Source organism: Medicago truncatula, chromosome 3 (assembly GCF_003473485.1).
Source record: "Medicago truncatula cultivar Jemalong A17 chromosome 3, MtrunA17r5.0-ANR, whole genome shotgun sequence".
NCBI lineage: Eukaryota > Viridiplantae > Streptophyta > Magnoliopsida > Fabales > Fabaceae > Medicago > Medicago truncatula.
Genome location: NC_053044.1, coordinates 19,279,417 through 19,292,109, shown reverse-complemented (window position 1 = coordinate 19,292,109; position 12,693 = coordinate 19,279,417). Strand labels below are relative to the sequence as shown.

The window sequence follows — 12,693 nt, the reverse complement described above, 5'->3', positions numbered from 1 at the left end:
ACGGAGTACGGCGGGTACATTAGTTACCCGAAGCTGGGGGAGCTATATACGAGGTACCTTGGTAGGGCTAACGTCTTGGAGGATGCGGAAGATGCATAGGAGATGGAGGAGCTGCAGAGGGTTAGGACATTTTGTGTGAAGTCCTATCTATTATATCTTGTAGGATGCTTATTGTTTGGTGATAGAAGCAACAAACGCATCGAGTTGGTCTATCTGACGACCATGGAGGATGGCTACGCGGGGATGCGTAATTATTCCTAGGGAGGGATGACACTCGCATACCTATACGACGAGTTAGCTGAGGCGTGTAGGCCTGGAGACAGAGCTCTTGGGGGAAGCATGACACTGCTGACTGTAAGAAACTTATAAATGTGAACCTTAACCTTTTTTTTTTTTTTTTTATATTTTTGGTGCGTAATAATTTATAAATGTGATTTGTTTGGTTTGTGCATGCATGGTTTTTGGCGCATTTTCCTGGCTTTTACAGTGTTGATCCCAACACTGATTACATGGAAAACTATCCGGTTGCAGCGAGGTGGAAGCTTCAGAAAGGTCACGGAGAGGGGGTCACGTATCAGTCACTACTTGATCGTATACAGTTTGATGACGTATGATGGAGGCCGTACGAAGAGCACAGGGAGATCCTGGATTTTGAAGAGGTTTTCTGGTATTCAGGCTGGATTATGTGCGGTGTTCGTAGGGTGTACCGTCACTTGCCCGAGAGGGTTTTGAGGCAGTACGGATACGTCCAGACCGTCCCCAGACATCTGACGGATGTTGTAGAGCCGTCACCGCCTCAGATTGTGCAGGCATTCGTCGACTTCCGCACTCACACGCTTAAGGCGGCCGATTGGGGTGAGCAGGCAGGAGAGCAGACATGGCGTATGGCAGATGGCTATGTATGGCGTATGGCAGAAAGGTCACGGAGAGGGGGTCACGTATCAGTCACTACTTGATCGTATACAGTTTGATGACGTATGATGGAGGCCGTACGAAGAGCACAGGGAGATCCAGGATTTTGAAGAGGTTTTCTGGTTGTCATACCCCAAATTTGGACCATTTGAAATCTTTTTTGTCCACATTTTATAATAGTCCAGATTCTCTTTTATTCGTTTTTTTACCTTTTAAAACTCGTGTTTTTCGTCATTAATCATTTAAAAACTTTCATTTTGCATTTAAGTCCTCGCTTGCATTTTTTACAACATTTAAAATCACTCCATTTGCATTTTTATAACGCATTTTATAATTTTTTTATGTCATAACAGGCAAGTCATTTTAAAATGTCTAATTGTATTTTTAAAAGGCGTGTCTTTTTAATCATTTCAATCAAAATTTCGGCAGGGAGGATACTTTGAAGTACCTCATGTCAAATTTCGAAGGGACCTTTTTATTTAATTAATATTTTATTTTTTATTTTATTTTTTTTTTATTTATTATTATTTTTTTCTTTATTTTATTATTTTTTTAAAAAAAAAAGAAGAAAAAACAAACAAAGAAAGGAAAGTCACGTGACTTTCTTTCTTTCTTCCATCTTTTCTTTTCCTTTTTCTTTATTTTTTTTTTATTTATTTATTTTATTTGTTAAGTCTTTTTCTCCAAGTCTCAGCTGCAGGGGTATTTTGGTCTTTGATCTGTACCAGAGCCAACCCTAGTTTGTCACTATAAATACACTGTCCAATCATTGGGAAATGGGCCGAAAAATCACTGTTCACGTCAGAAAAAAATCAGCATCAATTCACAAACCCTATTTTTCCATTTTTCCAACCAGTTTTCAGATCAAACACTAAAATTACAAAGAAATAACATGAACTCATGAAGAACATTCATAGATTCATCAAAATCCAGCAACACAAAACTTAAACAAAACCTCAAATCAGCCCATACAACCACAAATCATCATCATCCCAAACCAAGAAAGAACCGAACCGAAAAAAAGAGGAAGAGGCGAACCGGAAAAGAGAGCAGAACCGAACCGGAGCAAGGCAAGAAAGAACCGAACCGGAGCAAGTAGGAAACGGAACCGCACCGGAAAAAGAGGTAAAAACTTTCACACCTTCATTTGTAGATCTAGGATTTTCGGCGCATGTTTTCGAAATTATGAGTCCGGATTCGAGTAGAGGAAGGGAAGAGGAGTGATTTGATGTAAAAAATTTTCGAAAAAAAGCAAAAAAAAAAAACTCCGGCGCGGCGGCGCTCCGGCCGACCACCGCGCCGGAGCAGCTCCGGCCGCCCCTCTTCATCTTCTCCGGCCGTGTTGTTCTTGAGGGAGGAGAGAGCTTCTCTCTCTAAGTTTAACTTAGAGAGAGAAGTGTTTTAGATTTGTGTTGTTTTTTTTGTTAAGCTTGCTTTTATAGTAATTTCTTTTTTGCCGGATCACACGCGCGCGTACTCATAACCATACAATGCTCCATCGCGTTAGTAGCCATCAGATCTGGATCGTTCCTTGATCTGACGGCCACTGTTTGATCTGTCTTTAAATTCTGTTTGTGTTCTGCTGTGTGGACTGTGGTATGTTTTCTGTTTGAACCGTCAGATCGTTAATCTGACGGTCGCTGTGCTTTCTGTGTTTCCTTCTCTATTTTGTGTTTTTTTTTAAACCGTTGGATCTTAGATCCTATGGCTGTGATGAGATCTTGGGATTCAGATCTGGACCTCTGGATTCATCCAACGGTCCAGATTAGATCCTGCTTAGCCAATTTTGTTTTTTTTAATTAATTGTTCTTTATCTTTTTTTAATACTTTTTACATTTTTTTTTTGACATTTTTATGCTTTTAAAAATTCCAAAAATATTGTTCTTATTATCTTAATTTTCTCTAATTTTTAAAACCCATCCTATTTGTTTTCTTTTAAAATTTTCTATTTATTTCTTATATGATGATCTTAATTGTTGCTTGTCTTTATTCCTTGCTTTTTATTTCTTATGTCTCATTCACCATGACATTTCTTATGCTTATTAACGATTTAATTTTTGTCTTGAATCATAGCATGCACATTTAATTTTCTCATCATCTTATTTTGTCATTGATTTAGTGTGTATAAATAGGGAATTGATGTAATTTTATTTCTTGCATTTTTATTTTGGCATAAAGGCCTTAGGGTTGTATTTAGGAATTGATGTAATAATCTAGGTAACACAAGCACCGACACATGCACCGACACTACCACATTTTATTTACCGCTTTCCGTTAGTTTTTACGACGTTACGTTAGTTTTCACCGTTAGTTTAGAAAAATCATTTTCTTGAAAAAAATCGAATATGCGAAACTTCAAAAATCATTTTCTTAATAACATTTTCCCTTTATTTTCTTAATCAAATTCTCAATCAATTTTAATTCAACTTCAATCATTTTCAAAATTTAAAATCAATCAACCTCACTCATTTCTTTTATCTCAAGCCTTGAGGCCTCTTTCTCTTCTTAAAACCATTTTCAAAAAAAATCTTAAAATCAACTTAATCCACCAAAGAAATTTTTGAGTGGAACTACGTCGGTTTTGATCCCTTTTCCAAAAGGGTACGTAGGCAGAGGACTTGTCCTTCCAAATCAAATAAAAAATAACCAAAAACATACTTCTTCTCCCTCCATTCTTTCACTTAGATTTTAGGTAATAATTTTTCAAGTAAGCCAAATGAATTTAGCACAAGATAATTTAGGTAAGCGGTTCCTTCGGAATACCGAAGTCGTTTAGGGTGCTTAACACCTTCCCTATTCGAAACCAACCCCCGAATCCAAAGTCTCGATAAGGGTTTTTACTCATTTTTTCCCTTCCCACGAATAAAAATTGAGAGTTCAAAGATTGACGATTCAAATCAATTAATGGTTTGATATCCGAAAATCGCGAGCACACTGGTATTCAGGCTGGATTATGTGCGGTGTTCGTAGGGTGTACCGTCACTTGCCCGAGAGGGTTTTGAGGCAGTACGGATACGTCCAGACCGTCCCCAGACATCTGACGGATGTTGTAGAGCCGTCACCGCCTCAGATTGTGCAGGCATTCGTCGACTTCCGCACTCACACGCTTAAGGCGGCCGATTGGGGTGAGCAGGCAGGAGAGCAGACATGGCGTATGGCAGATGGCTATGTGCTATGGTACACTAGGGTGTCTCACCCTCAGATCTCGCCATCTCTTCCAGGAGATCTTCCGAGGCCAGCAAATGAAAAGCAGATCATTGCAAAGCAGTGGGAGCGGTATGAGGCGAGAAGCTCGCTTGACACCTATGACATGGTTAGTGGCGTTGTTGCCTACGCTGATGCGCAGTTAGGCCAGGAGGAGGTCATGAGCATGACCCCCTCAGCAATGGTTTCAGGCCATGAGCCATCTTAGGGAGCAGATCGCGCCTATCTTGACCAGGAGGCGAGGCCGAGGAGGAGGCACCAGCATCAGCAGGACCAGGACCAGTAGTGGTAGTTTGTTTTTTAGGACTTGTTTTTTAGTTTTGGTATTTTGATGACATTGATTTATATATTTGTATTTTGATGACATTACTTTTAATTTCATGGGTATTTTACTTTGTTTAATGGTATATAAAAATGTTGGTTTAATTAAGTTGTGCATTTGCGCCAATATTCGTTATGCATAAAAAAAAAATAGGTGCATATGTTGTGTTTTGTGTTTGAAACACATTACAGATTCAGGAAATGAAGCTACTGTCTCTGTCTTGGCTTCAGGACACTTCGGCAGTTTACTGCCGAGGAAATCCTCGATAGTTAACTGCCGAGGAAATCCTCGGGAGTTAACTGCAGCCGGTTTTCTAAAATTTCGGCAGTTAACTGTCAAGGGACATTTAGGTAAATTACTCGTGTGTCTCAGCCAAATCAAATGTGTCAACAACAATTCTCTTGCTCTTTTCCTTTGTTTCACTTTAACTGCGAAAATAATCAATTAGTAAATTAACTAAAAGTACAATATAATTAGAGGCCGGTTCTAATAATAAAATTCTTTCATTACTTTTATTCAAAAAAAAATAAAAAAATATTTCATTACTGAAAATAAATAAGGGTTAATTAAGTAAATGGTCCCTAAATATTTATAATTTTGTTTTTAGTCCCTACAAAATAAAATCACACTTTTTAGTCCCGTGACATTTTCCTTTAACATTTTAGGGACCGAAAATGCTGACGTAAAATTTTTACAGGGACTAAAAATGTTGGTTGAAAATTTTATAAGGATTAATAATGCTGACGAAATTTTTTATAAGGACTAAAAAGTGTGATTTTATTTTGTATGGATTAAAAATGAAATTTTGAATATTTATAAGGACCAATTACTTAATTAACCCAATAAATAATAAAATTCTTTCAAAAAAATCTTTCAAAAGTTTTTTTTTCAAGTAGTTTAGTAGATAGAGCTCACACATTTTAAATGTGGAGAAGTATGGTGTTCGAATTCGAACCCCGGCCTCTACATATAATGCGCAATATCTCTATCAACTTAGTTAAGCTCACGAAGACAACGCAATTTTTCTTAAAAAGTCATTATCTAATCTAGACAGTAAATAACATAAAAAATAAAAAATAAAAAAAAATAGACATTCTTGTAACTAATGAAATATAAAAAATCAGGCTCCAAATAATTTACTATAAATAACCACTAGGCTTTGAATACTCAAAATTTGAGCACCTAAAAACGTGAGACCCTGTACAATAGAGTTGGTTGTACACCCTCTAGGTCCGGTCTAACTATGGTGTAAAATTAACTTCTTTTTTTAGATATTTTACGTCATGCGAAAAGAAATCACACCAATGAATTTAAAAATAAAAATTTTGATCAAATAATAATTACATTAATTTTTAATAAAAATTTATTTCTTTTTCCTGTTTAATCAATGTCTCTCATACTTTTTACCATTCTCCAACTTTTGATAGTATCTACTTGATTGAACCAAACCTACTTATTTTTCATTATTTTGATTCAAATTTTGTTAAAAACTATTGTAAAATTGATTCAAATCAATTGGTTTGGATTTTTTTTTCCCAAAACCAATTGTTACACCACTAAACAAGTTAGTAAATTTTATACTAAAGTATTAATAATAATACAAAAATAACAACCCAATTAATTATTTTAAATGAAATTTTTATATAGCGAAAAAAAACTCTAGTTTTATTCCCTACACGGCAAACCGTAAGTTTAGATATTTTTGCAATAAATAATTTTTGGAAAGTGTTTTTGATATAATCTTAAGCAAAGTCAAAATGTGATTTGTATTTCTTTCAACTTATCGTTTAGTTGAGAGAACAAAGATGATTGCATTTTGAAGTCAAATATAACATTTTGAAAGAAGACAAAAAAAAATTAAGAGTATGATTGTTGAGTTAGAGGGAGTATCACATTGTGTGAAAATCAATAACACAAACAAATTGAACGGGGTATCATAACCTAAAATTTAAAGTCATCTCACGTTTATATTGTTCAACATCTCATTTTCCATCAGACTTCTAACATATATCATAGCTCCTTTAAAAAAAAAAAAGACCATCATAATTTTTTCATCCATATTAGATCAAGCACATCCACACGAATTAAACACAGCAACTTAACCAAAAATCTAGACATATTTGAGTTTATAGAACTCTCACTTCTATTCTGTACAACCTTATTTTTTTTAAATAATGTGGTTCTTCTCACCTCACATTGGCCATAACATTATAAATCTCTAAATAACTTGAATATAGCAAAGTTAACAAGAATATACATTTGGTTTAGGTATAAAAAAAAAAAATTGGTTCATATATTTATTATTCTAAATTTCTAATACACAAACCATTGCACATTGAAAAACATGAAAATTTTCAACTGATAAAAAACTATTTCACATGGCCAATATTTAACACTACAATCCTCGTCATTCATTTCTTAAATATCAATAAATAATAAATAAATAAATCCTAGTCATTCATGTATAATACAAGCAGAATATAAGTATATAACCATTTCTGCTCGTTATGACTAACTTAATCAAAGTTTATACATTGGTTATAAATGAATTTGGACTCAAATCCTTTAAGAAAATTTTGAATTCGAGTCTTACGGATGGAAAAAATGTAGTCTAAGTGGAAAGATCCCACTAAAGGTCTTCAGTCTAAACCAACCAAAGATTGAGCATCGTCTTGCCGATGATTTTCAGATCAATAGCATAGTTTTCAAAAAAAAATACTCCTAACCAAAATTAAGTCAAAGAAAATTCTCAACATTGAACAACTTCAAATTTTTCAACTAAAAATAAAAACCGATCTCCGAATGACTGATATTTAACCCAACAATCCTCATCAAATATGTACAATACAAGTGGGCAATTTAAATCTATAGTATCACAAAATTTCAATAATGTACTGCTTGTTCCAAACAATCAGCACTGCATTGGGACTTAATGGCGAAAAGTATATCTCTCTTATACCTCATAGAGTAATGAGATGGACAACAACTATAGATATCAACACGACGCCACAGACTGTGGATGGGATGAAGATTTCAAATGAGACAATGCAGTATCACTTTCTTCATTCTCATCAAAAGCAATTGGTTTTCCGCAAATATCTTTCCTGTGAACCAAATCACAAATCAAAAAGACAGTATTATGAGAAACCTGTATGATTTAGTGGGACCAATTATCAAAATCGCAAGACTCATTAAAAATGTGTTAAACAAAGTGTTTGAGTATGCTTAGCACTCAATACAAAAATAAGTGGTCTTTTGTTAAATGGTAGATTGCTTATGTATATGGATATTCTGTGACCAATAGCAATAACATTTTATCTTCAACGTCATGCTAAACTCAGGAATTCAACAATACATAAAGGATTGTTGTGTATATTGTTCAGTATGAAGTATTTTAGCAAAAAAACCGCATCAGAAGTACAAACTTCTGAATATCGTTTTAACTTTCAAAGGCGAATAGAGCTCACAAGCAAACAACAGTGCTTTTATAGGCATACCTTTGAGCGATGATAGTATCCTCAGATAATGCCTTCTCCAACCTCTCTTCGAACGGCGTAGCATGCCAGCTCACTTTCTGGTCCTGAAAACAATCAGCATTAATTAGGCATAAGTAACATCTAGACTTCTAATTCTTTCACATGGAAAATAGCTACTTTGGGTCGTACTTCTTTGTATTTGTTGGTTGAATTTGGTATGCCATTGCCATCCCACCACTTAGGAGGAGGAGCATCAGAATTTTCATCTTCAATCCAGTGTGCAGCAACCATCCCAATGATGGGCCTATCATCGGGAGTTTTGCGGGTCTGATTATAAGCCATCTCCATTTTCTTTCTTCTCTCCTCCAAAATAACAGATGCAGGCTTCAACCAAGAAGACAAGCCTTCTTCCACGGTAGATTCACTTTTATCTGGTGTAGATGTGTTTTGAGACTGCTCAATTGATTTGTTCATCTTCCTTGAATTTTGTGCAGGAACATAATCCTCTTCCTCAAGTATCTTGCTCTTAGAGACATCCTCACCTAGGCTGATATTTGGATACACAAACTGAGACTTAGCAGGGTAAACAGTACCAGGAGTTTGCATCTCGTTAGATATCTTCATTGGGGTAGGATTTGGTGACTCTGTTTTCTTCGTATGCCATCCACCATAAGCCGATGACTCACAGGATGAAATATCATTATCACATTCAAAACGTACAGACTTGTTCCTCCCCTTATTTTCAGTCCCATCGATAGGATGATAGCTCCCTTGCCCACTTCCTTCCGAAGAGTCATGATATTCCCATTGAGTATTGTGTGCATTGGAGATACAGCTGTAAATGAAAAGAAATGAACTTCTGAAAAGGTTATATTTAATATGATCAAAATACATGAGCACATTCAGTGAAAACCCCACACAATATCCCCTTAGAAAATCCAAAAGGGAAAATGTAAAAATCATTTTCACCATTTTCTGAAACACCAATTTTAAAGAGGAGCACATTTTCTAAGGTTCTTTAATAGTCATAAGCTGAAGCGTGAAGTCTTTCTTATACAAGATGGTGTTCCCATCGCGCTAATATTAAATAAGAAAACATCCACCTAAATTGATTGCGTGGTTGTTTCTTCACATTCAATATTGTACATTACCAGCATTAAACAGGTTAATGATTGCCTTTCAAAAAAAATCAGGTTAAAGATTAATAACCTGCTAGGCGTGTGGTCTGAACAATCTGTTCTTTTTTCCCATTCTTCACACTGTTTTTTGGGAGTTGGCGGATTGAATGGTTGGACATTAGTTGGAACATTCTCAGCAGATGTATCAAGAAGCCAAGAACGAAACTTTGGAGGACCAGAATCATTACTACATGAAGGTGACACTTTTAGTTTCTCCGATGCTTTCCGAATTTCAGCAGGGGTACTTGCTATGGTACCACAAGCTTTAAGAAACTTTGCCTGCAACATGTTTACAAAATCATGTAAACAAACTTACTAATACATAAAAGAATCAACAAATTAAACAGAAAAGACAAATGACTTAAACAGGTGTTTTTGAAGAATTTCGCAAGTAAATAATGAAAACATACTTCACTCATGATAAAAAAAAATTGAATTGTATGATTTCAAAAATCGAATTTGAAGTATTCTATCAAGACTCATTTCCTTCCACCAGCAAAACATCAGCTATTTTAGTCTTTAGATAATTGAATTTTTGAGGTTTACAAAGTTTGTGAGCCAGGACATGCATATGGTCACAGTTAAACGACATACTAGATAGTTATATAGGTGTATACATGACAAATCATAGCCAGGAATGCACCATGGACAACCAGAAAATTTCTACCTTCATTAAAAAAGTAAAGAGATTGCAGTTAAGGTAGGGATGTGTGACCGAATTGTGGATCTTATCCTTCCAAATTGATTAAAAAAAAACTCAGTTGCTACAATAAAAAAAACTAACAGTTCAAAATTTTAATTGTGCTAGTGCATTTATCTGTAAGTTACCCTACTGCCAGAATCTTGAGATAGAAAAATACAATGTAATGAGTATCAAGGCTTTCTCAGTATCGTGGTAAGTGTTATACTGACGATAGTTCCTACGTGAACTGAGTTAAATCATTTCAGCCCATTCAAGAAGCTAGGAACATTGTTTAAACCTCACTTCACTTAAACAGAAACTATACATTCAATTCAATATTTGAGAGTTGGTCAAAATTGAAAGATTAAAAATAGCTTTCAGGTCATAATTCTGGCCATTCTCAATGAGACATCTTCAGTGTCTTGAAAACCAATACTATCAAGTAGAATTCTGAATTGAAAAAACATTTATTTTTTCCCTCAGTGTCTTAGTCTTGTATCGGGAACAAATGGCCGAATAGCAAATACACATTACAAACTAACAAGAAAACCTCCAAACAGCTAAACATGCATGAATAATCACAGTATCACACAACAAACAGTTGCAGCTGTGTTTGTAATACACAACAAAAAAAACACACCTCATCTTTAAGCTGCCTGTCATCATTCTGTGATCCCTCCTCAAAATTCCTTCCATTACGATGCACATTGTCTTCTTCTCCCTCTTTTCATAATTTAAAACCACTAAAATTAGTACATTACTGAGAGTCCATAACATTAAAATTGTAAAAGAAAAGAGCACATAAGAACAATGATGACAGCAAAAAAAAAATTTACCTTCAGTCAGAAACAAAGTAGACAAACGATTTCGAGACGTTGCATCATCCTGCTTTACAAAGTCAAAACTAATAATTACACAGAACACTCACAGAATCAACAAAATTCAATGACCATTAAAACTATTAAAGATTTTTTCAACAAAAAAATCCAAAAATTTCAGCAGAACATTCTCAGAATCAGCAAAATTCAATGGCCATCAAAACTATTAAATATTGTTTTAACAAAAAAATTGTAAAATTTCAGCCACTAGAACCTGTAATCAAGAAATTCATAATCTCAAGGAGGGAAAAAATTAAAATTCAGCCGAATTAAGCTATTATCTCAACCATTCGACGTTTTTGCTACCAAAAAAGAACGCCTAAAATTTCAAACACTAAAACATGCAATCAGAACTAACATTTCAGATATTTCTGAATCCTTCATCATTTCATAATCCTTTAAATCAATAACAAAGCTACACACACACAATAAAAGCATAAAACTTCAGAAGCCAGAACCTGAAATCTACAAATTCATCATCTCTTAAGAGTGAAAAGCAAGTTCAAATTCAATTTAATTCAACTACATTTTAACCATTCTCATTTCACAATTTCTCCAAAACTAAAATTTCAGTGAATCATCCATCATTACATTTCATAATCCTGTAAATCAATAACAAACCTACACAAAAAGTCAAAAACAACTACAACGAACATAAGAACAAAAAATAATAATCTTGTAAATCAACAACAAACCTACACAAAAAGTCAAAAACAACTACAACGAACATAAGAACAAAAAATAAAATAAAAACAAAGAAATTAAAATTTAAAATGCAACCAAATTAAGCTATCATTTCAACCACTCGCATTTCAGTATTTCACAATTTAATCAAAACGAAAAATCTTGAAAATTTCATCCATCATTTCATGAACAAATTTCATCCAACAAAAAAAAAACCTAAAATATCAAAAACCTTAACCTGCAATCAACAAATTCATCATCCCAAACAGAAAAAAAAAAAAGCTCCATATCCAGCTTAATTTTTTTTTTTGAAGAACCTAGATTAGCCCACGTGAATTGGCTACGAGGAGCATGGAACCTGAGCCCTTGAGGAAGAGCACACTCCCAGGTCCCAAGCCAATACCACCAAACCAACCCAAAATCCAGCTTAATTAAACTAACATTTCAACCATTCTCATTTCACAATTTCATAGTCCTTTAAATCGATAAAATTAATCATCGCACAAAGTAAAAAACAAGTTCAAATTCAGCTTAATTAAACTAACATTTCAATTTCAACCATTTCCATTCCCATTCAACAATTTTTCCCACAACAAAAATTCTTGAAAATTTCAATAAATCGATAACAAAGTTTTTTTTTAAGAGCCCACCCAAATTGACACTGGAGATAATCCAACCTGAGACCTTGAAGAGGAGCAGACTCTCACAGGTCCCAAGTCAATATCACCAGGCCAACCCAAATGAATTTCGATAACAAGAGTTACAAATAAAATAAACAAGAAACGGTTAAGAATGATTGTGAGTTACATTACATTGACTTTGTGGTGCCGAGACGGCACGGCGGAGGCAGCGGCGGTTTGAGGGAGGTGGCGTTTGTTATCACGAACACGAAAGCAAGTGAAAAGGCAACCCATAATGAATTGAAAAATGGATCGAAAAAAAAAAACGAAGGTGATGATGAAAATGAAAGCTAACCAGAAGAGCATATCATTGAAGAGGACCCAATGAAGAAGGTAGGTCAGGTAACGTTTCTTTTCTTCATCTTTTAATTTATTGTTATTTTTGTTTTTTGAATTTGAATATGGAAATGATGATGACAGAGAAAGAGAGGAATTGAAAAGTGAGAGAGGAGAAAAGTGTGTGTATTTTTCTCCCGCTCTTGCACTAAAACCAAGACAAAAAGCCGTGAACCGGGGAAAGATATGAAAAACCGGATAAAACCGGCTGTCTGCTTAAAATATCATTTATCACAATTTATTTGTTTTGACAAAATCGTATACCATCCGTCACTAATATAAACAAAAGGGTTAACAGTGTTTTTCACTTCTGTAATATATGTCATTTTCGGTTCTCCCCC

General features: G+C 34.7%; 1 protein-coding gene across 2 annotated transcripts; it reads right to left on the bottom strand.

Moving 5' to 3' along the window:
* Window positions 1-7,140: 7,140 nt before the first annotated feature.
* Window positions 7,141-12,478, bottom strand: LOC25490589 (protein JASON). Of its 2 annotated transcripts, none has more exons than XM_024777829.2 (7): window positions 12,149-12,478; window positions 10,611-10,662; window positions 10,415-10,497; window positions 9,124-9,371; window positions 8,104-8,749; window positions 7,936-8,018; window positions 7,141-7,542 (listed from the first exon to the last, which is right to left on the bottom strand). In XM_024777829.2, the coding sequence occupies exons 1-7, from the start codon at window positions 12,320-12,322 to the stop codon at window positions 7,434-7,436; spliced, it is 1,395 nt and encodes a 464-aa protein (XP_024633597.1). In that variant the 5' UTR covers window positions 12,323-12,478; the 3' UTR covers window positions 7,141-7,433. The 2 variants fall into 2 exon arrangements, with proteins under 2 accessions (XP_024633597.1, XP_013459649.2); XM_013604195.3 differs by having other exon boundaries at window positions 10,611-10,659; window positions 12,149-12,477.
* Window positions 12,479-12,693: the final 215 nt, after the last annotated feature.

Bases quoted from the DNA above. Each gene is read 5' to 3' on its own strand.
- LOC25490589 (XM_024777829.2), bottom strand. From the start codon at position 12,322: ATGCTCTTCTGGTTAGCTTTCATTTTCATCATCACCTTCGTTTTTTTT. The intron at 10,663-12,148 runs GTAATGTAACTC...GACTTTGTAAAG, and splicing joins CTCGGCACCACAAAGTCAAT to CAGGATGATGCAACGTCTCG. The intron at 8,019-8,103 runs GTACGACCCAAA...GATTGTTTTCAG, and splicing joins CAACCAACAAATACAAAGAA to GACCAGAAAGTGAGCTGGCA.